The sequence below is a fragment of the Schistocerca americana genome, chromosome 7, assembly GCF_021461395.2.
Source record: "Schistocerca americana isolate TAMUIC-IGC-003095 chromosome 7, iqSchAmer2.1, whole genome shotgun sequence".
Lineage (NCBI taxonomy): Eukaryota > Metazoa > Arthropoda > Insecta > Orthoptera > Acrididae > Schistocerca > Schistocerca americana.
This window is the reverse complement of record NC_060125.1, coordinates 47,541,618-47,566,265: the sequence shown is the minus strand read 5'-3', so window position 1 is coordinate 47,566,265 and position 24,648 is coordinate 47,541,618. Positions and strand designations below refer to the sequence as shown.

General features: G+C 40.2%; 1 protein-coding gene across 1 annotated transcript in view; it reads right to left on the bottom strand.

Annotated features, from left to right (window-relative positions):
* LOC124622685 (gastrula zinc finger protein XlCGF8.2DB-like) overlaps positions 1 to 24,648 on the bottom strand; it is a 429,631-nt gene that overhangs the window by 166,277 nt on the left and 238,706 nt on the right. Inside the window, exon 2 of the mRNA XM_047148475.1 lies at positions 6,166 to 6,336. Within this exon, the coding sequence (XP_047004431.1) occupies positions 6,166 to 6,336 (171 nt within the window). The remainder of the gene's footprint in view (positions 1 to 6,165; positions 6,337 to 24,648) is intronic.

Sequence of the window (24,648 nt, the reverse complement as noted above, 5' to 3'; positions counted from 1 at the left end):
TAATACAGAATTTGAAGGACCATTAAAACATTTACACATTATCCAGTATATATTCCAATTTTTGATCCTCTTATGGATTCAGAAGTAACTATAACTGATGGAAACGATAATTTAATCGACTTCAATAGCGCTACAGTAACATTTATTTTAGAAATGGCTGAATAAATTTTTACCTTTAATAAATAACGAAAAAAACAAACAGCAATCAATTTCTTTCATTCCCTTTGAATGAGGAGACTAAAAATAACCTTAATCTTTGCAACAAGACCACAGAGATTAATATAAATATTGGCACTTGTTGGGTTCATTCTAAACATGTTATGCTGTACATTAACTAAAATATTAGTGGGGATGATGATACAGATTATCCAACATATGATGTAAAATCCAATAAAAAATTGTCTGACAACTACATGACAAAGCCATTTGAGTCAAGCATTTGACTTCATTTCATGCCATTGAGTCATGGAGGGTCATATACTCAAAAATAGGAAGATAAAATGTAAGAAAATAGAAGTAATTTATCCTTCAGAAATATTTGATGGATTTTACAACGATTATTTGGGAATAGGATTCAACTGCATTTTTACATGGTCTGCAAGCAGTGATGATTCCGTTTTCTGACAGGTTGACCATAATGAAGTCAGTGTTGAATATGTGACCACACTATGTAAGAAAGGTAAAACTGTGTGGAAACCAATGGAAATTCATGACACTGTGGTTATATATGAGCCAGAATATTCACTTGAGATACAGAATCCCACATTTTCTCTGAACCACAAGCCATAGAGATTGCTGGATTTAATGGAAAGAGAAATTTTTAACTAGATACCACCAATAACTACAAACCTGCAGAATTTGATATGCCTTATTTCATCTTATTTGCTTTCCACCCCAAAAAGAAGAATAATCAGTTGATGTTTTGTTGTTCGATCACATCGAATTACAGACTATTTATATAAAGAATGGAAAACGTAACATTTTTCCTCAATAAATGAGCAATCTAGTTCCACCACATAACTATCTGATAGCATGTGATGCTTTCCAAGATTGTAAGAGAGTCACACAATTGGCTAGTAATGTCAATATAAGTCCCTTCAGTTTTATTGAAAATTATCCTATGAGTGTCATAAATATGTCTAGAAGACTGAATGTGTTAAATGTCCAGAAAACAACACTGAAGCTGTTTGTCACATTAAATATCAAAATTCAGAATCGTACACTTGCCTAAATATCATGTATGATAAGAAAAATTTAACATACAACACTCAGCATAGAGTTTTGAGAGAAAAATTTTTAATCTTAACAAAATTTTAATTTATAGAAATAGAGGCTATGCTATAGAAGCTCCATAACGAAAACACTTCTAATGTGTTTGAAAGGATTAGTGAGTTAGAAGTAAATAATTGATATTACACTCCTGGCTGTTAATAAGTAAAAACTAAACATGTTAAAAAAATTGTATGGTGCTTGATAATGAATAGTCTTTGGAACTTTCAATTTTTTGAAGATGAAATATTAAACTGTGATACAAGGGAATGAAGAAACATACAAATAATAATAGTGAAATTCATGATCTAGAATTTTTGGTGTAATTCGAATTGGCTATTGCTGTCTGGTTCATTATTTTTTTCAGTTATTAGTTTTTTGGGCTATCCATTTTTTAACCCTTTCTTTTAATAATTAATCTCTTTTTATTTAATTTATACCGCAGTTAGTAGTTATCTTGAAGTGTGGGTATTTTATGAAAAATCAGCAAAATTGTAACAAAACTGAAGATAGCAACAGAAGAAGACTGATCGATGTACTGCTTGCAGAAAAATCATGTAGCTCAAAACTTTGCCATAGACTGCATTAAAAAACTGCATAAAACATGATGGCGTATGTCAGATGTCCAAAGAGGCAGAAATTGAATGTGAGAACGCTGTCTGCTTGATGGGTAGTCACTGAGAACACTGTCTGCTTGATGGTTAGTACTAACACTCTGTATGGTGCACAGAACACAACTCAGGAAGCAGTCTGATGTTTGGTGTGGTGTTGAATATTATTAGTTTTGTTTAAGATATCATTGTAACTAGGCTGTAAATTATGACAGGCTTTTAATTAACCAACAAATAATGGTGATAAGAGTGACTGATCATAATAATTACATACGATATTTTATATGAGACAAAGAGGCTAGACCCTGTGGCTGACTTGTAGAGGATAATGTGTCTTTGTTCCACAGAGGACATTGTCCACTGGCTTTGAAATGGGACAACTGCGTCAAGACTTCGATCAAGGCAAACAAGAGGCCTGAGCTTCAAGGAGGATAACTCCCACGGTACCTCGAGCAAGGAACAGCTGACCATTGTCCTTGATGGGGATCAGACACATCACTACAAAGACTGTTCGGTGAGATCTGCCAACACAGTAACCTTGAACCTTCACCTTTGAGAGATCTGTCAACAAGGCACAGTGGTATCGTATCAATTCACACCCAGTTACTAGTATTTGTTTTTCATAACCCTACTACTCACTTCTTGCTGGCTGCTGTTTACACACTCTCTCCTGCCTCTGGAACTTGGGTTTGCAACGATCCTGCCACCCACCAATCATAGTGTCTGTGACTGTGTTTGACGGACTCTGTCTGTCCTCTGTTGGGCTCTGTGTTGACTTGGACGATGGCACTTTGGCTGGTGACCTGATACCGCCCATCTCCCTGTCTGAAGTTCAGTCTCTCTGATGCATTCGTGTTGCATTAGCTTCATTGCTTTTATGTTCACCGCTACTCACTATTATGTGTCATGGCAGGTGACCTTACCCAGTCTGTTCACTTTTCTGAAGCTCGTCTTGTTTCACACATAGCTCTGTGTTGCAGTAAATTGTGGTAAATATCCCCATATACTGTTTACCCATAGTTACCCATAGGTCCCTTTTTGATAATTATTTCTTGGAATGTTTCGACTGTATCCACCTTGTCCATCTATATCCTTTTCCCTAGTTGATCAAGTCGTGTAATTTGTATGTGGTTCTGTTGCAGTATTGCCGCTAAGGATTGCTTCTGCCCACTGTACCCTTCTAAGCAAACTGTCTCTATCTTTCCACAGTCCACTATCAATTACTCCCAGTATCGCTTTTGGCAATTTCCTGCACAATTCAGAAATCTTTCACTCGTCACTGGACCACATGTCTGTATGGCGCTATTTATTAATCATCTTCTGACAATAGGTTGAAACACTTCCACTGCTATATCCTAGACTCCACACAAATTCTCTCACTGCGTTTGCTTGTACTTCAGGTGACCAATTTTTTCCCATAAACTTATGAACGTAATCGTGGAACGATTGACGTTAGTTACTGATATTTCATATTACCGTTATTTTCCCTTATGGTTAAGTGGGAAATGGCATAAATGGCAGTGGCCTTACATATAGCAGGAGTTCGCACGAAATTTCAGTGTTGCGTCATTCACCAGCATCCAGTGAAAGGGTGGTAGCAGGGAAATGGGTATGAATAATGACCAGGCACTATTTATGATTTCGGATGGTGGGAACCTGGTGTATTTATGTCATTAGCGGATTAGGGGAAGTGCACTCACGACAGTATTGTTGTCTGTCCAACCAGACCGATACACAATGATATGCAGACATGTGAATGCAGGACTTCTTTAGGGAGAACGAATGTGACAAGTTGTAAAAGGAAAATCTTTCCCACACTGTCTTACTTCAAGAAGCATTTTCGGTACTTGATCTTCCCACCAGAAACTGTGTTGACAAATGACTATGAAAAAGAGAAACCCGACAGGTTGAGAATACCACTCCCCAGGAATTCTAATTTGTGAGATAGAGGGGAGGGATTTTCGCCTTCCGGCTATATTCACTTGTACCACTGTCATGACATCAATGCGGAATGCGTTTTGTTGGCTGGAACGCTCAATGAGGGTATTATCCACCCAGACTTTAACTTATGTTAACGCCACCCTCAGTCGTAAACTTATGTGTTCATTAGACAAAAGTATCGAATCACAGCAGGGGAAAATTTAAATGGAGTACACGTCGAAGATTTTCAAGAAAATCGTCTGCAAAAGATTATGTCGATAAGTATTTGAGCTATCAGTGGCGGCACGTCGCTGCTACGTATTTGCATATTTTATTTGTGTAATGAACACAGACATGCATAGTCCACAGATCCACTGACGCATCACCTGCCAGTCGAGTGATTAGCCAGCAGAAGCCGCGAGGACAGCTGTTGGAAGTAAAACCTCTGTATTAAGTAGTATAAACATTAGATTATGTGTTGTATTGTAGTAAGGTTCTGGACACCACATTTTGTGAGTAAGCTCATGTTAGTAGAGAGTAAAGGAGAAACACATGTGGGACGGCTAATAGTTGAAGATGGTGTTGCCTTTAGCACCTTTTTTAGGGCTTAGAGTAATTTTAATTAAAGACTCGCTCTAGAGGATTCGGAATGAACGTTTCGAATAGGGGGGGGGGAGGAGTGTTGTATCTCATAAACGTTCGGCGTGTGACTTCTCAGTTTTATTCCTACTGCAGGCCACGCAGGAGAGGCCAGCCCAGCTGATATCCTTAATGAGGTAAGCCACTGGATGGTACTGTACACATTACAAGAAAACACCCCGGGCAGATGGGAGTTCGCACTACGGGTCGACAGTCGAGTGCACACACAATGTGAGCGAGAATAAAGTAATAATCTTGCGTGCCAACGAGAAACTCACAGGGTTCACATTTAAATGGCACATGTGCTCGGTGCAGAGCGAGTTATAAACACCTGAAAGGACAATATGAATCAAAACTACTCGTCTCCCTGTATTAGCACTACGTCAGAAGTGTACCTATATGGGCATAAGCAATCAAGCATAGGGGCTCATGCCACTATTCTGACTTCTTCTTCAACCAGAGAGAATCACTGGCTTTTGAGTTACACAGGGATGACGATCCACCCTTGGAGATGAAGATTTGCTGATTGAGTCAGTGAGGGGCACCTACCTGTGGCTCAGCGGCTGTGGCATATGGAAAACTTGAACAATGCACAGAGCTGATTTCCGATAAACATCTGCCCTCTGAGGCACTTCAATCGACGATCTGGCTGAGGAAGGTGCACCCTCGCGGCCACTGTCCTAGTCAATCCCTAACGGAGGTTCGGGGCAGCACTATGGTACACTATAAATCTTATTAAATAAACCCCTGTGAGTACTACCACTATCGAACTGTACACCCCAGCGTTAATCTGCCCCCTCTTTACTATTTTGCTAGTACATCCTGTTATGTAATAGCCCGAAATGAGCGAGGTCATGGCAATACATTAGATTTCAGTTTCTTTTTAACTAAGTTGCCAATCTGGTAATCCAAGAGTTTGGCTTTTGGTTTGTCGTAATTTTAAGTAATTTTAAAATTTTTAGCACCTTAATAACATTTCATGTCTTAAAGAATTTAAAAGATAACTTGAATTAAATATTTTTGGCACTTGAAAGATTTCAGTGGTGGTAATTCTAACGCCTGCATTAAATTGCGTTCCAAAACTGTAAGTAGACGCCAATGACTGTGCCTGTTTGGCGAACTGTCCTTTAAATTTATGTTCTCTCAAATTTTCTAGTGTTAAAATACTATTCAAAACAAAATTTTTCCTCATTCATTGTTGAAAGTCTCGAGTGCCTCAGGGGCAAGTTCTTAAAGGTTTGCTAGATCTGAGGACTCACATGATAATACAAAAAACACAATTTGATGATGGCGGATCTGTCTGAATTTCACATCAGCAGAATCATGGCTTACTGAGAACACAGTTTATTGTTCCACAATATTGCTGCCTGCTTTGGTCACATGGATACTGATTCGATGGTTTCAGGAGAATCGTACTGAAGGCCATGCAAGGCCTTAAAAACTCCAAGCGGCTAGCACTCGAGAGGATATACATGTGGTTCACTCAGTTGTACAGAATCGTACAGTTACATCACCTAAGGAAACGTGGCAAGAAAGTATCCAAGTATCCAAACGTACAATATGACTACATCTGGAGCTGGTAGCATGTCGGGGAGTTGGCCCAATGATATGATTTGTTGTGCAAGTGGCACTACACACTTTTAGTTTCTAGTGAGCTACATAAAATCACACAGTGAAGCTTTCCTGTAAAAGGTCAACAAAAAAGGCAGAGAGAGAGAGCACTGACCTGTAGGTAGGGGCTGCAGGCGGAGAGGAGCACGCGGTGTGCGCGCAGTCGGTGGCCCTGGCAGCAAAGCGTGACGTCGACGAATGCCTCGGCTGCCAGCAAACGCCGTAGATGCGCCAGCACACCCGTCTCGTACCGCTCCCACTGCACCAACAACCGCTTACCACCCATCTGCAGCAAACAGGCACAACACTCTGCATCACCAACAGCCAGTTTCCAACTATCTGCAGCACGCAGGCACAACATTCCACATCACTAGCAGCAATTTGGCTCAAATGGTTCAAATGGCTCTGAGCACTATGGGACTAAACATCTGTGGTCATCAGTCCCCTAGAACTTAGAACTACTTAAACCTAACTAACCTAAGGACATCACACACATCCATGCCCGAGGCAGGATTCGAACCTGCGACCGTAACAGTCGCGCGGTTCCGGACTGAGCGCCTAGAACCGCTAGACCACCGCGGCCGGCAGCAGCAAGTTGCCAATTATCTGCAGCACATAGGCACAACGCTCAACATCACTATAATGGATAACCAGTCCGAAACTGCAAATTTTTTTTTATTCACTCGATGACTTGTTTTGAGCGTGAAACTAGTCATCGAGTGAATAAAGAACAGTAAAATATGCAACTTTGGATCGGGTATTCGTTGCACTGGTTAACAGAAGTTGCTGACCTACAGATACTCCAGCATGCTGGAAGGTCATACACTCTACATCACCAGCAGCCAGTTACCACTCATCTGCAGCACACATACAAAAGTATCTACATCACCAGCAGCCAGTTGCTAGCACTTTGCAACACACATGTGTATCTGCACCACTCTACATCAATGCCTTTCAGAACATATGTGGTAACTGTAATTTCTGTACAGTAAGCATGTCTGTAGGGAATGAGACATTAACAAACTTACTAAGCAGTTTACTATCTAAATTTGTAGCAGACACAAACTGAACAAAAGCACAAGTGAAATGACGTTGTATGTAGTTTTCTTCTTACTGCCTCTTCACTGTCCTGTTAGGACTCTTCCTCAACATGGTACTGACATCACACATTACAGCGAATGATCTGAGAGGAACGCTAATATTGTCTGTGCTCTCTTCTTAGTATCGTTCTTAACGTCATCCCTGTGGAGGCCTCTATGACATTATATGATATCGATGTTTTATTTTATTTGTTAGTGAATGACTTTCCCCAGCTGTGCAGGTTATCAACTCTTCAGTCTACATGTGCAGAAATGATACAAAATATTTCAAATGGCTATAAGCACCATGGGACTTAACATCTGAGGTCATCAGTCCCCTAGACATAGAACTACTTAAGCCTAACTAAACTAAGGACATCACACACATCCATGCCCGAGGCAGGATTCGAACCTGCGACCGTAGCAAAAGCGTGGTTCCGGACTGAAGCGCCTACAACCTCTCGACCACAGCATCCAGCTTTGAAATGACACATTCTGTAGTATTTCACAAACTCTGGTATTTCACAAATCATGTTACGGTGGCAACTTAGAAGGAAACGTTTGCTCCCAGCACAGGAATAAAAATACGTATCTACATTTACTGTGCCACAGATGCAGCATGAGCGATAACACATACGGACTTCGACGAGAGAGGTTCACTATCTCTTTGTGTCTTGCATGACAAAGGGTTGCAATCTGCTGAACCTTCAGCTGGGCAGTATGAGCAAACATTTGGTTGCAGTGATTGAAGAAGAAAATTCCGAACATACATAAGCTGTGAAATTCAAAATAATGTTTTGTTTTTAAGAATTATAATAAATTGTGGAGCGTTTTGCGTGATAAGATAAGAACTAATCTAACATGTACAATCACCGGTCAGCTTTTGAAAAAGATTGAAATAAAAAATAAGAAAAGCGACGACAGAAAGTTACTGAATGAGTAGATTTTTTATTTTAATTTCCATGAACATATCTGTACAATGCTCATTCACAAACTGTCACTAATAATCGAGAAATCTTCACATGACTGTCGGGGAAATCGTTGACAATCATCTGTACTTCCCAGTTTGCCTCCTCAATTGCCTCCTCTTCAACGAAATGGACAGATTGTTACCATCACAGTGTTAAGCAAACGACAAGAAGCCTCAAGGTGTCGTCGTATCATAATTAAGCATACTAATAGCAGCACTCCACTATGAAGCGATACAAAAGCTTGTCTGTGCTTGAGCAAATGCCTTAATTTTGCTGTAAATTACACTGTATACAGTGGGTGACGACAATTAGGACTGTTCACATGACAAATTAATAGTCACTTCCCAAGTTTCCATTCGATAACAGTCTTCAATGCTAAGTAAATGTGCCTCATGTAACATTCTCGACGATTTGTATTGTGTGTGTGTGTGTGTGTGTGTGTGTGTGTGTGTGTGTGTGTGTGTGTTGATTGTTACCCCATTGGAGGTACAAAATTACCTGTTGCTGTATGGGAGTGTTGTTACCACAGACTGGAAGCCGATTCGTGACGCAAGTGATGATTAGCCAAGTCTAACATGGTGTGTAAGATGACACGACTTCATGAAAGGCGTCTGTTCTCATTTTATACCGCTCTCGTGCCATATCCCCTGCTCCACAAGAAATCTCTTCCCTGATAGGATTTTCCGGATTCTGTTATTCTGGCAGAGAGCTACAGTTGTCTGTTTAGTGCTGGCAACTGGTCTTTAGTAGTTATGGAAGCCTGGGAGAAATTAAATTACTCTGAGTAGTCGGGGATTTCAAGACGATGATAGAAATATCGCATTTTAACGTCCTTAACGTCAGCTAAGTCTTATAAATAGTCAATCTGTTCCATTCCGTTTTCATATGAGAAAGATTAATCAAACCTAAAAAATTATTAAACGTTTGGAGTGGCCACGTAGCTGACATTCCTGGACGAAATATTACTACGGAGATATCTCTTAACTGGAAATTAGTGCTGTATCTTTTCAGTTATGGATAATGGTTTTACCATGATTTAATGTAATACGTATCAGATAGACTTTTTATACACCAAATTCTAAAATTGTTCCCTGTGAATATTTGTTTTGTTGTGTTCTTTGTCGTGTTAGTATAAATTCTATGTTACTTTTAATTTTATTAATTAACAGCCTCAGTTGTACCGTTTACCTAGAATTTACCTAAGTTTCAGTCGGGATAACCCAACCTTCTTCAGAAAAACAGTAACTACCGTTTGTCCATAATGGACATCGTCAAGCATGGACAAACGATAGTTACTGTTCTGCTGAAGAAGGCTGGGTTATCCCGACTGAAACCTAGGTAAATTCTAGGTAAACGGTGCCACTGAGGCTGTTAATTATTCAAATTAAAATTAATACTTACACAGTTGGTGACAAGGCGGCGAAGTGTTGAAGATATTTAAATTTTATGTTCTATTGATGTAGAAAAGGAGTTCTCCAGCCAAATAGCTGAAAATTTTCTTTGTAAATTAACATCGAGCAGTGAAACACTTAACAGTGAGAGTCAGAGGTAGAAACTAGGACAGAGGTACACGGAAGTTAGCTAGTGGATGGAAAACATTCTTTTCTGGAAGGGAGGAAATATTTTATGGTAACGGAGAGATGGTGAAGTGTGGAGATAAGGGTCCAAGTATTGAGAGAGTGACAAGCACCTTTTGGGAGTTAGTATGGAGTGGCACAAGGATGAGTCAAAATGGATGATGTGAATGTTATTTTAATAAGAAGTGCTTGACTTTTTACCGTGAAACAACTAGGTTTTAAAGTTTTTGATACAGAAGAGGCTTTCACATGATAAAAGAGGAGAAGAACAAAAGACAGAACAGTGAATTGAAATCGATGGAAAAGATCAAGAAAGGAGAAATAAGACAACGGTAGAAGAAGGGTTACACAGGCTTATATCAAAGACGTATGAGAGGATGGATCAAGAGCAAAGTCAATGGATGAAGATGATAACAGAGCCGGGAGTCGAAGGTGTAAACAGAAACTAAATGTTAGACGATTACTTGTACAATGGGAGACAAAGTTTGAGCTGTGAAATTCTTGTCAGAGTCATTTACTCTGAGAATCTAACACTAAGTAATAATTTGGACTGAAAATATTGAATAAGTAGACGAATCGTTAGATAATTAAATTACGGTATGGGCATCCACTGCTGCAGTTAATGAAAGTATAGATGTCATTTGCAACATAACCAATTTTATCATATACGGACAGAAAGTGCTTAAACTTGAAAATCTGGCATCCAGAGACTTTCTTCTCAATAAGCCAGAAAAGTGGATCAGCGCAGAACGAGGTATGAAACTTCTGCCAGTAACGCTGTGACTAGAAAAGTAGAGGCAGCCAGCCTGACTGGGAGATATTCATCTATGCTATCTCGTGCGAAGTTTGATGGCCGTTTATTGTTGAAAAATTTTTCCACGCCCTTACCAGGGAGGACGTCCGACAGGTGGGCACCGTATGGAACGAGGATTTGTCGCTCTCGCAATATGCGAATGTGCCTCATTGGTTGATATAAAATATGTCTGCAAGAGTGAGTTTAGAACGCTGCTTTCGAGAAATTTCATGTGGAGGAAAACAGGTATCTGAGAAGTTTGCTAAGAATTGTATATGGAGGAAAGCATCTCATTGCTTAACCTATAAAACATTTGCTAGGTGAGCAATTGGACCGCTGTATTACAAGAATATCACTGGTCAATTTTGCGCGTAGCCGTCTCATTGGTGAAATGTCTATTTCGTGAGTTCTTTTTTAGAGTATAGATAAAAAATGGAATTCTGATGCACTCGATGCCGACATAGAAGCCAACATGTGATACGTACAATGGTCGACGAAATTAGAAGTGCCGATGCCACTATGAAAAAGAATTGTCTTGGCACCACTAGTGCTGACCACGGATAGAGTATTTTAGTGCAGTGACAGATTCTTCAAGGGAATATATTATCCGGATGTATAACGGATATGGAAATCCAAAGACCCCAGCCATTACCACTGTTCATTTCCGTTTTACATTTTGTGCTGCTACCCAGACTCTTCTAGTATTTTGTTTCCACAAAAGTGTTTTTCCGTTTACAGTTTGATGTATTAGATGTAAGATGTATTTTTAAGATGATTTATTGATGGGAAGAGGGAGCAGGTGACCACAGTGATGTAAATGAGCAAGGATAGCTGCAAGGAAAAGGACTGAGTATACAGCTTTCTCCCGATGTGTGACCGTATTGACAGATCATTTGTGAATATAGAACTAATTGTCACTGTAATAACAGTCGTTTAAGAGATCAGTTGAGAGAATTTTGGGTATTTATTCTTTGTGGCTACGCTTTGTGTACTTTAATAGTGTTCAGTGGTTTTCCCAACAAATGGAAAGTGATGTAGAAAGACGTCATCCATTGTATGTGATGTACTTCAGCCTGTAACCTGTGTGAGCCGTGCACGGATCGCGTTTATCCCATTTATTGTTTGTCATCTTCTATTACGGTACTGTCGCCTCTTTTCTTATTCCACTTACAGGCGTCACAAACTTCCTGCTTTACTTGCCCGTGAGCGGCAGCAGCAGCCCGTGTCGATAAGCGCACTGTCGTACCATCTGTGGAGCGACCGACTTTCTCCGGGTCGTCGTGTGTCAGACTAGTGAATTGGAGACGGAGCAGTGAAGTCGGGGACGGAGCGCCGGTGAGGCACCGACAGTGCTGGCGACACACATGAACTGTCCGACGGAGGGAGGTTGGAGCGGGACGACTGTTGGTGGGTCGTTCGGTTGGTCGTCTCATCAGCCGACGTATATTTGGTCCTACACCGTTTCCGGGCCTGGGCAGCTGGTCGGTTGGCGTGGAGCAGCGAGGAAATCGCGGTGCGTAGTTTGGCCGGAGCAGGTGCTGGTAGTTTGGCCGGGGCAGGTGCTGGCGTCCACGCGCGGTCGGGGTGTGAGGGGCTGTTCCCGTTGCTACGAGGTCCGTGGCTCACCGATACCGGACACGAAAGTTAAGTAATCCTGACGCTTGGTCCGTTGACTGTCTGTCGGTTGGGTTGTCGTCAGATCAACAATGGTTGGGCCGACTGCTTGTCTCACCGAAGCGAGCGTTAGTGTCTGAATTCAATGCCGACCCTCGTAACTTCTGAGCACCCTTGGGTTTACTGCCTTTTCTTGTTTGTTCTTGTTGTTTCTACTTGTATGGCTTCTAGCTGACTTTTAGATTAACGTTGTTTTGCCCTTAAGGCGTCAGACGGGCTGGGGCCTTCAGCCTAATTTAAGAAGTGTTTTACGTGAAGCCTTTGGCACTTTTTTATAATTAATGTTATTGAGTCTTATGTGTTGGGCCTTCAGCCAATTTTGAATTTAAGTTGTTTGCTCTTAAAGTGTCAGATTCTTTGGGCCTTTAGCCTCAGTAAGGAACTCTTTTGAGATAAGGCTTTGCCTTTTATATTTATGATTTTGGTTGAGATTTAAGTTATTGGTTTTTAAATTAAAGTGGTCTTGCCCTTAAGGCATGAGATTGTAAGGCGCATTCAGCCGCTAATTAAGGTCAAAAACTAAAGCTGTGTTTTTATTAAAAAAAATTCTTGACTTTTGTAATGTTTAATCAAATGGCAGGTTGTATGTTCCAGTGCAACTGAATGCCGCTTATTTTGGCCCCTTTCCACAACTTAAACTACCTGTACTATCCTGTGGGTTTAGCAGAGCGTTTCACTGTGGAAGATTAATCAGTGCTGAAGTTTATAGAGATGGGTGATGTAAGGATTTTCGTGGAAGCAGTTCGATGGTGCCAACCTACTGCAGCCAGTATAAAGGAGAGAGAGATTTTGTATCAAGGATTTATCAGAGAGAGCCTTCTTTGAAGAGGGTAACTTGTGGATTAATTCCCTCAGCATGTTTAGAATGAGTAACTTGATAGTCAAGAGGAAATATGTACATATGATTTACTAATGGTGAGGTATCAAACTTGGATTTTTTGAGCTACATTAGGAGACGAATCTTGTGTGTCAGAAATTTCTAAGGAAACCTCTGAGAGATTACAAGAGGCCACAGTATGTCGCTGACATTTTCATTAACGGATGCAAGTAGTTGGGCTATACGCATTTTGAAACACTTTCTTTGATTTTGTTACGTTATGTGATATAGGTCATTGACCAGGTGACATTCTCAGCCTTATTAGTGATATCATCAGTGACAATATTGTTTTTATCGGTGATATCATCCTTATCTGTGTAAAGCCAGCTCCCCCCCCCCCCCCATGCCCCCTTATCACGAGCCAATCATAATGCAGTATTGAATAACCCAAGATGGCGGAAATAGCACGAATACATTAGTGGAAAAGTAAAAACCATATCCTCCTCCTCCTACCTCCAACCACCCCGAATGCAGTACTCCTTATCTCCAGCCAATCATAGCAGTATATTAAAAAAATCGAGATGGTGGAAATAGTCCAACTCTGTTAATAGCAAATTTAAAACCCTCTGCTTGAAATGTTTCCACAAATGTTAGTGAATTTAATGAATGTGTGCATTGACGCAGTAGCGCTGAGACGATTTTACCATGACAATAGACACTGCGATTACAATGAAATTAATATCTCTGTAATAGGATTATCTATGTAATTTAAGAGAACAAGGACTCGCAACTATTTGTTCTTTCTCTTCCTTTTCAGCCATTGTCTGGTACGGTATTAAAATACATAGCTTGGTCTATGTTATGTAGAGATTTTGTTATTTGTGCTCATTTTGCCTACTAATGACTGCTCAATTTCAGTGTGTTTGTTATTACGACTAATCATATCTTTTTCCCCTCAGCGTTTTTTTCATGAACTTGATACTTAAATGTGGCTTACTTTGTGTATCGCGTATTAACGGCACCAATTAGTGTAATACGTTTGGTATACTTTCAGAATAGGACCTGCATATAAAATTTCACTTTTCACAAAACGAAGTCCAATAACTTTTAGGCGTAAATCACGTCCCAAAATTATACTAACCCACAGACAATCCCAGTAGAGGAGCCTAGCTAAAAAACATCTACCATTAATTATTATGGTGGTAATATCTGGCAAATTGCATTCAAATTTCAATACTTAAACATATTTTTGCATGTTTTTTCTAGTACATAATTATCTTGCTTCAATTGAACACTCATTTAGCCTAAGATAATTTTAATTTGACTCAGACTTGCATTTGAGTTCAAACATTTAAAAGCCAGAATAATACAAAAGTAAATACTAATTTTAAAACTAAATAATAATAAATAATAATACAAAGCAACCATTAAAATGGCTGCCTTTGTACAGGACCTATTACTGTATGTACATATGAATGTATATGTATCACTGTAATTTTGGTATCTAAATAATCTGTATATTTCTGTTACATGAAAATGCACTGTAACGAGATACGAGACAATTTCAGCAAATTGGGCAATACGAGACGTTGCTGAAGCGCAAAAAGGAAGGAGGTAAGGAATTACTGTTTGCCTTTGCCTTGGTGTGCAAAAGTCAGTTAGGGAGTGTTAAATTCCAAACGTTGCTCACAATAGCTTGCAAATCTTTTGGTGAATTTTGCAAAACGAAATGTCGGCAAGATGGCCGCTTTCTAGAACGACTGAGAATCGTCGCTAGATTGTTTTGTCTTCAATTGACATTAATTAACAGTAATTCCTATTAAATAAAATTTGCCCTGTGTAACTTGAGTAGAATTAACAGTCAATTTTATTAAATTAAGTGAAGTGTATTTTTCTAAATTCATGGGCAAATTTGCTAGAAACAGTATAATGGCTACACCTCCCGGAGTAGAGACAGAGACAGATAGTGATGAGCAAGATATGCCGAGGCACGAAACACAAAATAATGAATTATCGGCGGTTGAAACTGCACTTAAGGCCGAACATACTGAAAAACTCACCCAGAGTGAATCAGTACCTACATATTTCGCGGAACTGTTCGCATTTTTCAGAGAACATAGACAAGGTTTACATCGCGCTGTTCATTAACAAAATACACACTTTAAAGATGTTCAGAAAAATGTAACAGACAGTTTAGATGCAAAACTACAAATATGACTGACAATTTAGATGCAAAACTGCAAACTGCAGCCACTGAAATCAAAACTCATATGACTGGTAGTTTAGACGCAAAACTTCAAAATGTGACTGACTGTTTGAATGGAAAATTTTAAACTGCGGTCACTGTAATACAAGATAATGTAACCATATTAGTAAACGAAATTTTGAAAGAAGTAATCAACCACATACAAGAAAATGTTGCCACACAAATTAGTGATAACCTTGATACAAAATTCAGTAAAATTTAATCTAACTTCAAAAATATTAGTGAGGAATTTGACGAAATTCAAAAAACATACAAGCACTTGCGCGAAGCCGTCAATGTTGTAACCAAGCAGGTCGCGCAAGGTAATGCAGCACAAAGTACATTAGAAAATTCTGTGCAGCAAATAGCTACACAGGTACAGACACTCGCTACCGAACAGTAGAAATACTCTTGACTTTGTAAACTGGTTGAAGACGAAAGACAACCAATTTCAAGAGTGTTTACGGAACGAACTGCCTGTGACCGTAAAGAAAGCGACAGACGGAGCTTTGTCTGCAGAAAACATGTTAGGTGAAAACACTGAACCGGTTTCTGAATGGAAACAGACACACAAGAAGTAGAGACGGTAAAAAAGGAATATACAGCGATAAAAAACGCCGGAGGCGAGTCTGATTTGCGTGTCAATAAACTGCCAGAGACGCAGACTGTGACATCTCGAGCAGCGACATCAATCAGCTGTTCGGCAACAATGCCCTGTCCGCAAACCGCTCACGTCGCTTTTGAACAGGGGGCGGCCATTTCTCTTCCTGACATACTTGTGGAAGAGAGTTTACCAAAATTACAGACAGTTCCAAAGTTTTACACCAGATCGCAAAATACGACACCCTGTCATTTTTATCAAAAGCTTCCGTGGCATACTACCAAAATCGTGGGAAGATAAATAGAAAATATAGTTTGTCACTACCCATACTAAAGGTGATGGAGCCTTATGACCAAGTGAAGTAATAGATTATTGCCATGCTTATGAGGAATTCGAGGAAGCTTTTCTAAGTAAGTATTGGTCAGCAAAAACACAAGAAAGTTTAAGGCGTAAGATGTATAATCCCGAGATGAACAATAGTAAAGCACGTACATTGCGTAAATATTTTGAGAAGTATATAAATAAAACGAAATATTGGGATGAACAAATACCCAAACAATAAGTCATATGGGTTTTAAAATCAAAATTACCAGTCTCAGTAAAAGAAAAACTACTTCATGTACCAGATTCAGACGTACAGCTTTTCATGTAAACGCTTGATTGTATTGATCTGTTGCATGATCAAGCAAAATTGAACGGGGGCAGTAATGCCCAAGTATCAGACAACAACAGTAATTACTACTACCAACATCATAATAAAAATGGCAATGGTAACAAAAATGGGAATACTTTGCCTCAGTCTTACAATGGTAATAATAACCCAGGAAAAGGGATGGAAGAAATTCTCCTCCTTTTAACAAGAGGCGTAGGCAAGACAACATATATCATCCAGGGTACAGTAATTACAATAGTAATAACACTAATCAGCCAAATCACTGGCAACCGATACCACAGCAGTAATTGGCATCCTAATTTAGCTACCAATACCCAATCAGCTGGCTCTTCTGTACCACCAAACACTGCCGCTGAACACAACAGATGTGGACAAAAACAGCCACCAGTAAGAATTAAAGAAGTGGTGGCCAACGCTATGCCCAGCACTTCAGAGGCGTTAAGCTAAACGCGACCTCATACAGCCCTCATACGGCGGTCGTGGAAGATGCAGGGGGCAAATGTCGTGAGAGCGTGTATTTAACAAGATATAATCAGGGCGAAAATCTGAGCGATGAACTTTGAGAAGAAACCCATTTGTGCAAACTAACAGAAAAGGGAACAATCCAAGCTGCATTTCGCGCCGTAGTAGGTGGAATACCAACCACAGCTACTGTTAACACGGGCACAGCGCAAATTGTATGGCTCTAAAATTCTATAGTGAGATTTGAGAACTTCAGACACAACATAAGTTGCTGGTACACAATTGTACTATCATTGGTGTGTTTGGAAATAAGTCAAAGGGAGTACGTATGCATACTCAAGGATTAGTTGATGCAGGTAATGGAGCTATAGAGAGCACATTACTGGTTTGTGGAGGTTTATCAGTGGGCTTCATATTGGGAGTAGATTTCTTACAAGAAAGAGATGCGGTAATTGACCTTTCTTGTGGCACATGTGTATTAAAAGTGAATGGGAAGGGGATAGCATATCCACTCATCAAACGCAAGCCGGTACAAAGTAAGTTACGTCAAGGAGTCCGAATCAACAACATAAAACCAGAAGTAATTTTATGTGACTTTCAGTTTTCTATGTCGCCAGATCAAACGCAGCCCAGTAAACAGAAATTTGATGTACAGTCTTGCAGACAAGAAATACAAAGCAATATTTATTAATCAGTTTACTTAAATACTGTACAACAAAACTAAATGGTGAACTGCTATATATATATATATATATATATATATATATATATATATATATATATATATATATATATATATATGTTTTTGATGAAAAGCTGCGTATAGTTAAAAGATATGTGTATACAGTGTAAGTAAAGCTTCAAGAAACCTTTCACAACTCTACCTAAATTGTCCTGTGGGCCAACAGAGAAGCTGTATCAAATGAAATCCGTCACATGTTCACATGTTAGGATGGGATTTTATAGAACCATCCATGTCACCACATAGCAGTCCACTACTTGCAGTGCCTAAACCAATAAGTAGCAAACAACCTACCCCATATGTCAACCAAATGTACTCCATGTGAGCTTATGTTTAATGCTAAAGAAAATAACGAATGGCTATCACCCTTGCCCTGTATACAAAGAGAAGAATTTCGTTGATATGAGAAAATAAAACAAGCTGTAATTTCTCTAACATATCAGGCAAAACTGAGGAAATATAGATATGACAAAAAGCTATCCAAAGTACAGACTTTTAACTTAGGGGAAAAGGTGACACTTAGGACTCATGTGAAACCCTCACTACCAAAGAAAAGAAACAAGAAGTGGCAGATGTTATTTTCTAGAATATTTAAAGTAATAGCAAAACCACATGGTTCCAGCTATCTGCTAGCATATCCAAAATAAAACAAGATCAAAAGTTTACATCTACACCAAGATATAAAGAAATATTTTGCTGAGTAGACATTTCGTAGAGTGGATGTACCTATGTAAATATTATGAGAATTTGTAAACATGTTAATATATAAGACAATTCACAATGTACATAATAATCTTAAGACAAATTTATTTTATTCATCTGCATAAGCACATCTTAAGAAAACCTTTTGCTGAACAACAAATTTTCACATTAATAGCAGAAGTTCAGGAATAATTACCGAAGTAAAGTCACTTCATTAATATTAAGAAAACAAAAGTAAACAAGAAACTTGTTTTGATGTAATCGTAGCAACATTTTTCATGGATGAAATTGTTCCATTTCTTTTGATATGCAATTCTAAGTAAAGAAAGTAAGGCAGAAGCCATACAGACGATAAAGCTTTTCTAACAGTAGATTTTACGTTTTGTACAGATGCAATGATATGTAGTTTAAAATAATTTTCTGTTTATGCCTAACATGTAGTTTGTAAACATAAACAGCAAGCTACTGTTGGTTGTGTTTTTAAAGTTAAGTGATAAAAATATTGAGATTTTAGTCCCTTAGTAAGGAAATGGCAACATTGTACCAGACAGTCGTTTCTCCCTCGCGCGATCCGCGAGTGGAACAGAGGGAGGGGGGGGGGATATGACTTTGGCGCGAATTGTGTCCTCCGCCACACACCGCTTGGTGGCTAGCGCAGTATATATGTAGATGTAGATGTAAGCAAGTTTGTATTCCACACTAGTTCTCGTGACTAATTTCAACAGCACACACCAGTTTGTGTAAGGTAAAAACAGAGATGTTCTTAGCTCCAGTAGTAATGACTAAACTCGCATTACATACTGGAAAAATAAACACTGTAACGCTGGGCTTCACTACCTTAAACAGCCAGACAACGAAATTAATGTCGGGGAGAAATGTAAAAGGAAAAAGTTAGGAAGTTATAGAACATAAGCACTATGTAAATCATACAGTTAGTACCTACAACAGAGTATATAAGCTGCGGGATTTTTCTTTGAACATATTTGTAAGTAACATGACACATACCGACAGAGTCTGAGTAATAAGTTGTCAATGGCAAACAGTACTGTCAGTGGTGAAGTAGTACACGTAAATGTGTATTTTACGGGAGGACTCTTTGTACAAGAGCAAACAAAAACATGTGTTATCAAGAGACGTTATACCCGTGATAATACAATCTCGCCTGGTGAAGTAAATACAAACACTATGCACTAGTGTCGAATATGGACGGCACTCTTAGTAGCAAGTGATCTTAATTTGTGTACTCACCCACACGACGCCGGCCGGGGTGGCCGAGCGGTTCTAGGCGCTACAGTCCGGAACCGCGCGACCGCTACGGTCGCAGGTTCGAATCCTGCCTCGGGAATGGATCATGGATGTGTGTGATGTCCTTAGGTTAGTTAGGTTTAAGTAGTTCTAAGCTCTAGGGGACTGATTACCTCAGGAGTTAAGTCCCACAGTGCTCAGAGCCATTTGAACCATTTTTTTGAACCACACGACATTCACAACCTTTGCCGCGCTGCGTGAATCATCTATACTCCAGAAAGGAAACCTGATTACCATGATTTAACAGGAACTTGTCTACTTCAACGGATCTACTAATTTCACACAGAACATAAATCTCACTGTTAAAATAGGCAGTATGCACTCGATCTGAGGTAACATGAGAAGTACAAAATATTTCAGCAGTTCTATAAGCGTGAAAAGTATCAAGTAACCAGTCATGAATTTCTAAACATCGGCGCTGCGCGGTACTTGTCGACTTCCCGAATTAAAAACTCACAGTACCTTTGCATGAAACACTCTAAGACGCCATTAGAAACAACCAGGACCGGACTGGGCTGCCGTCCGACACACACCAACGGAGAACGAGATGAGACAATGACGATATCAAACACAGAAAGAAGACCAAGCGAGGAGGCGCAGTGTTTAGCCGAACTAGGGTGGGGAAGGGGGGGCGGGGGACACGTCCGTTGTCCGGAAATCCTGATTTAGGTTTCCCGAGATTTCCCTAGATCGCATCAGGCAAATGCCGGAGTAGTACCTTGAAAGGTCTCTGTTACATTCCTTTCATGCTATTTTCCTCGATTTATTGTTGCTTATGTCATGTATTTGCACCTCTAAATTTACTGTAGTATTTATAAATTTATCTGGGAGGAGACTGGGCAGTGGAATTTGTTATATTCACAAATAAACAAGAACAACTTGACATACAACACTTTCAAACAAGATATTATATGTACACTACTGGCCATTAAAATTGCTTCACCACAAAGATGACGTGCTACAGACGTGCTGACATGAGGATCGTTTCCAACCGATTTCTCATACACAAACAGCAGTTGACCGGCGTTGCCTCGTGAAACGTTGTTGTGATGCCTCGTGTAAGGACTTTGATAAAGGTCACGTTGTGGCTATCGCGATTGCGGTTTATCGTATCGCGACATTACCGCTCGCGTTGGTCGAAATCCAATGACTGTTAGAAGAATATGGAATCGGTGGGTTCAGGAGGGTAATACGGAACGCCGTGCTGGATACCAAGGGCCCCGTATCACTAGCAGTTGAGATGACACGCATCTTATCCGCATGGCTGTAACGGATCTTGCAGCCATGTCTCGATCCCTGAGTCAACAGATGGGGACGTTTGCAAGACAACAACCATCTGCACGAACGACGACGTTTGCAGCAGCATGGACTATCAGCTCGGAGACCATGGCTGCGGTTACCCTTGACGCTGCATCAGACACAAGAGCGCCTGCGATGGTGTACTCAACGACGAACATGAGTGCACGAATGGCTAAACGTCATTTTCTCGGATGAATCAGGGTTCTGTTTACAGCATCATGATGGTCGCATCTGTGTTTGGCGACATCCCGTAGAACGCACATTAGAAGCGCTTATTCGTCGTCGCCGCCATATTGGCGTATCACCCGGCGTTATGATATAGGCTGCCATTGGTTACACGTCTCGGTTACCTCTTGTTCGCATTGACGGCACTTTGAACAGTGGACGTTACATTTCAGATGTGCTACGACCCATGGCTCTACCCTTCATTCGATCCACGCGAAACCCTACATTTCAGCAAGATAATGCACGACCGCATGTTGCAGGTCCTGTACGGACCTTTCCGGATACAGAAAATGTTCGACTGCTGCCCTGGCCAGCACATTCTCCAGATCACTCACCAACTGAAAACGTCTGGTCAGTGGTGGCCGAGCAACTGGCTCGTCACAATACGCCAGTCACTGCTCTTCATGAACTGTGGTATCGTGTTGAAGCAGCATGGACAGCTGTACCTGTACACGCCATCCACGCTCTGTCTGACTCAATGCCCAGGCGTATCAAGGCCGTTATTACGGCCAGAGGTTGTTGTTCTGGGTACTGATTTCTCAGGGTCTATGCACCCAAATTGCGTGAAAATGTAATCACATGTCAGTTCTAGTATAATATATTTGTCCAATGAATACTCGTTTATCATCTGTATTTCTTCTTGGTGTAGCAATTTTAATGACCAGTAGTGTAATTCTTATCATACAGTTTCCTATAAAACCCACATCCGCCTCCTTTACGTAGTCTATATGATGTCTTAAGATAATGTCATTTCCTTCCCTTCTGGTGTGAAAGGATGAATGAGTGTGAGTATTTGTAGTTACATGCTATGTGATAGCAGAGAAGTTCTGTCTGCTGGAGAACAGTAGGACCAACATCTGAGTAGGTAGATACGATTTCTGAGGCAAGGAAGTTTGTCTCCTTGGTGTGGTTCTGTCCGTCGCTTATCAGGTTGGTAAAGGAATTCTTGGTCACTTCCTATTGTATCTGTGGGACACCCCCGGACAGGGCTCACGCTAGCCAGTCTGCAGGCAGTTTCTCAAGTGGTAACATCTACGGGTAAGCGTGTGTTTGGTGAGTATGAAGGACAATGAAATTCTTAAGTTTTCAGCCGAGCTGAAATATTAATACTTTTCTTACATATCTACATCGAAAATGATTTATATATTATTTTAAATTGGGATGCAGTGCGATTTCAGCGTTGGTTTCGGAGTGTATTGCGGTAGTTGCTTTGTTTCCAGTCCAATAAAAGAAAGTGGAATCACGTTGTCATGAGGCGTAATTCTGATTAAAATCATCGTTCATTAATGTGAATGTATTTGTAACTGTTTTCTCTCGCTGAAGTTTTTGAAATTGATGATTTCTCTTTGTGTTCAACCCAAGTGGTTCAAATGGCTCTGAGCACTATGGGACTCAACAGCTGAGGTCATTAGTCGCCCAGAACTTAGAACTAGTTAAACCTAACTAACCTAAGGACATCACAAACATCCATGCCCGAGGCAGGATTCGAACCTGCGACCGTAGCGGTCCTGCGGTTCCAGACTGCAGAGCCTTTAACCGCACGGCCACTTCGGCCGGCCTCAACCCAAGTGGTGTGTGCTTTGTAGTAGCAGTACAACGTGCTCGTAAAACTGTTTGAGCCATCAGTCCAATACTATGCTGTTATTAACGCAGCTCGGAAGTTTCTTTTGTAACTAATGTGTTTGGATTTGATCTCGTCATTAAAATCGTTGTGGAATTACACATTTTCTGTAAATGTACTTGTGCACGTGGAATATGTGGTGTAGTAACAATACTAGCCCTCAGCTACTTTTCTACATAATATTTCGCGTATTCAAACATAATTAATCTCTATCGCGAGCAGTATTACTATTTGGTAATTTCTAGAAAGATTTTTATAGAGCAATTTGGTAAGATTTTGGATATATTGAACCACGTGATCTTTGTTTAAACTGCCAGTACCAGTCTGTGGTTATCCATTGGGAACACGGCTGTGCTAGGAGAGAAATTTCCTTGACCTAAATAGAATGGACTGGTTACGGTTCAGTTCCTTTTTTGTGTACCCTTGAACTATCTTTGTGTGCTTGTTTGAATGCAGTATCTCATCCTGTTTCCTATCCTTTGTTTCCTATTCTTTGTGTCCTGTTCTTTGAAAATCACGTTTTATGGTAATTGAACCCCCTCTGAGTAACACTTTTCTTAATTAATTCGCAAGAGTAAATAAGGAACCAGCATTGAGACAGACTTAGCATGTGTTATACGTTTCATTGAACATTGATGAATTTTAAAATAAATATAAAAGTTTATACTTACTTTACTTTTCTTTAATCTAATTTTCCCCATCATCTGTTTACTTAAAGTAATAATACAATTATAAAAAAAGGAGCTGATAGTGTGGGTGACTATTCCTTAAATTTAAAAATTTAAAACAGTAGTAACAATTTGTCAGTCACCCACGCCTACTTTCTACCCTAGGTTCGGAAGGTTTTAAAAACACTAGGCTCATTATACATGACGACCCTGCTTTTTGATTAGCTATGCGTAGGATGTAGTAATGTAAACTTTTTTCAGCGCTCAAACAACTTCTGCGTTGTTTCTGAGCAAAGACTCACGAAGTTGTTGAGCGGCGTTGTTGTGTTGTCATTTTTTTCCCGACTTGCTCCTGTCCTTCCCTAATCCGATGGGACCGACGACCTCGCTGTCTGGTCCCCTTCCCCAAACCAAGCAACCGACCAATCAACCAAACAACCAACCAACAATGCGCAAAGTCCGAAGCACTTGCGACGCTGCGGCGGAGTGGATACGTAAACAACGACGTACTCTCAAAGACCAAGAGACAGAACTAATCACAGACGACACCTTGTTTGCATAGTGGCGCGTAATGAAGTCTGTTCAACTTCATCTACCTCCATAAGCATATCCTTATACACGGTGTTCATTTTCACTGACGACATTTAAATATCCCGAAAACTACACATCAGATCAAAAAATAGTTATAATTTCAATTTGTTTGTCTCGGAGGGGGGCACGCAGTGATGTCACACACGAACCCCAACCTACCCTGTGCGTGGGCCGCGAGGCTCAACTTTGAAATCTTCTATGCGAACCTCCGTTTTTTTATTGCAGATTCCGATTCAACGACAAATTCTCCATACGTTTTGTCTGAAGGATTTCCTTCGTAACGTCATAGACGACGCTGTAATCGGAGAAATAGAAATGGGTATACAATCGTTAATTGCACCATGCTACTCAACGGGCCTTGAATATCCAGTGGAACGTGGGACCCCACCTCCTTTGTGCGAGGATAGTATATGCCAGTATTTCATAGCTTCTAATTGGTAATTGTATTCCTCCGACTTATCGAGCAGGGGACTACTCGACGCGCCACCGTGGCCGTGGAGGGAACTACGCCCTACCATAACATGTTGTATACTGCCACCGGAGCTCACATATC